General features: G+C 42.5%; 1 gene segment (V, D, J or C); it reads left to right on the top strand.

The window, feature by feature from the left end:
- The first annotated feature begins 307 nt into the window (after positions 1-307).
- Positions 308-894, top strand: LOC132656264 (T cell receptor alpha variable 12-2-like). The segment is given in 2 exon segments: positions 308-359; positions 548-894. Coding segments are annotated over 2 exon segments (399 nt in total).
- The last annotated feature ends 1,683 nt before the right edge of the window (positions 895-2,577 follow it).

The raw sequence follows: 2,577 nt of genomic DNA, 5'->3' as shown, positions 1-2,577 counted from the left end.
CTTTTAGCAATTCTTTGGTCACTGTCAGTATCCACAAGATGGCAGGCTCTTCTCAAAGACTGGGGAAAAGTCTCAAGTGATTTTGAGTGAGAAAGTGGTGGGGGAAAGGGAGGGGGAGAAGAGGGGAAATGAAGAAGGGGAAGGGTTTGATGATTAAAAAAAAAGAGGTGGTGAACTGTGTTTTTTTTCTCTACTTGGTGGAAGAATATCTTAATGTTTCCTGAAGAAGAAACATTAGAAACTTGAAACTAATTTGAGGGGTGAGGGCTTAAAGTATGAATCTTCAGTGATGAGAGAGGAAGAGAGAATGATAAAATCTTTTAGCATTTTGCTGGTGGTCCTGTGGCTTCAGATTAATTGTGAGTATGGACATTTATTTTTTGTATATAAAAAGTTGTTTCTATTACTCTAGAATAATGGTAAAAACACCAATGTTTTAAGTGTTTATTTAAGGGGTGGGAGGCCCATGGGCAATTGTCAGCATTCTACAGTGTTAGCATCCATATGCCCCCATTCCTGCTTGCCTGACCTTTGTCTTTCTGCACAGGGATGAGCAGCCAGCAGAAGGTGCAGCAGAACCCAGAATCCCTCAGTGTCCCAGAGGGAGCCATGGCCCCTTTAAACTGCACTTTCAGTGATAGTGCTTCCAACATCTTCAGTTGGTACAGACAGCAGTACGGGAAAGGCCTCGAGTTGCTGGTGTCCATCTTCTCCAATGGTGACAAGGAAGAAGGCAGATTCACAGCTCACCTCAATAAAGCCAGCATGCATGTTTCCCTGCACATCAGAGACTCCCAGCCCAGTGACTCTGCTGTCTACCTCTGCGCAGTAAGCATACAGTGCTCCCCAGGCACCTGCAGCCTGAACACAAACATACTATGCCACAAGTTCTGAGCTCAAGCATGCTTGATTTTGAAAGTATTTGCTTTATGAGAACACCTCACTGTGAACACATAGTGCCCTAAGCTTCATGTCCCCTATTCCTCCTTTTTTCTCATAACCCACTGAATCTATTTAGTGGTGCCATCCACTGGGATCATCCCCTGATGCATGGGAACCTACAAGTGTCCACCTTCCTAAAAAAAATGACTTTCCTCACCCACCATCTATCAATTACCAATATCTCCCCAGTAAGGAAAGAGGGGCCTCAGGAGTCCTGTTGCCCTCCATACTTGAATTTCTAGCTGTTTTGGTTTTGTGTATGTCTGGTGAAGGAAATCACAGGTCCTGTGAGTTCATGATGTGCAACATCCACGTCATGTCCAGAGGACATTTTGAAGCTCTCCTCCCTTTCTTCAACATTTTTTTCCACTTCTCTTCCAAGATGTTCCCTAGGCTTCACTGTGATGAGGAGTAGGTAGAGAGGTTTCCCCTGTGGCTCTTCACTCACATTCTCCTTTTCTCAGCACTGGGAGCATTCTTCCTATCATTGGGATGCTACAGTGTTCCAACTCCTTCTTCTGTGGTATTTTCCTGGCCATGGAAGTTCTGATATAGATACCCCATTTAGGTTTGAGTTCTCAACACTTACTCTCATTGCCCTAGGTAGTTATGCATCTCTGAATTACGTCACTGAATAGAAAGCTTCTTTGACCAAGGTTGAGAGCAAGAATATTCCTATTGTTGGCTCTTGTTTGACATCAGCATAATTTATTCCTTGCAGCTGGGAGACACACCTTGTCTCTTCCTTTGGACGATCTATCATCAATGCTGGTTCATAAATGGAGTCTCAGATAGGGTCATACCTCTGTGAATTTCTTCAGAGATCCAGGTGTAAACACTGGCCCTGCTTCTGTTCAGTGCATGCCAAAAAATTTCAAATTCACCCTGGTGAATTTTGTACATATCAATTCAGTTGGCTTTCTGCAGTCTCACAGTATTCTCTTGTCCCATGCAGCTATTTTTATTAGTAAAGAGAATAAAAAGCTTAACATATTTCACAACACTAGACACACATGAAAGGCAGAAGTGTCAACAGCAGCTAGTGACTATTGCTGTCACGCAGTCAAGATCAGCATCCATTTTAGTGCATGTCAGAGGCAGTATGTAAAGGTTATATGACCCAATGACCATATCCCAAGTTGGAACATGCATGAAGAATGATCACCCAGATGATTAAGTAATGGCAACATTATTACATCGGCACATGTCCAGTATCTTCCATAGCCTTATGAGGACCATATACAAGGAGACTGACAGCTCTTTCCTCTCTGAAATGGTGTTCTTTTGGAGGTTTCTCTCACTTTTCCTTAATTTCTCATGTTTTAATAAAGATTTCTTTGTACACACACACACACACACACACACTCACACGAGCCCACATTTCTTCCATACACTAATATGAAATCACAAACTCAGAGCCACTATCCCAGGTTAAACTTTGGTGAGTATGAGTGTCTGGCACTGGGTCTTTTGGTCATTTACCTTGACATCCATGGGCTCTATATATCTCTTTCTGCATTCATGTGTTATTGAATTAAACTGTTACCTTTTAATCTGTTCTAGGAAAAGTCAGAGAATGCATGTCTTTGAAATTTCTTCTTAATCACCTCTGGACACTCAGGCATCTCCCAGTGT

The sequence above is a fragment of the Meriones unguiculatus genome, chromosome 9, assembly GCF_030254825.1.
Source record: "Meriones unguiculatus strain TT.TT164.6M chromosome 9, Bangor_MerUng_6.1, whole genome shotgun sequence".
Classification (NCBI taxonomy): Eukaryota; Metazoa; Chordata; class Mammalia; order Rodentia; family Muridae; genus Meriones; species Meriones unguiculatus.
Note: the sequence above shows the minus strand (reverse complement) of the source record. Positions and strands in the feature narration are given on the sequence as shown.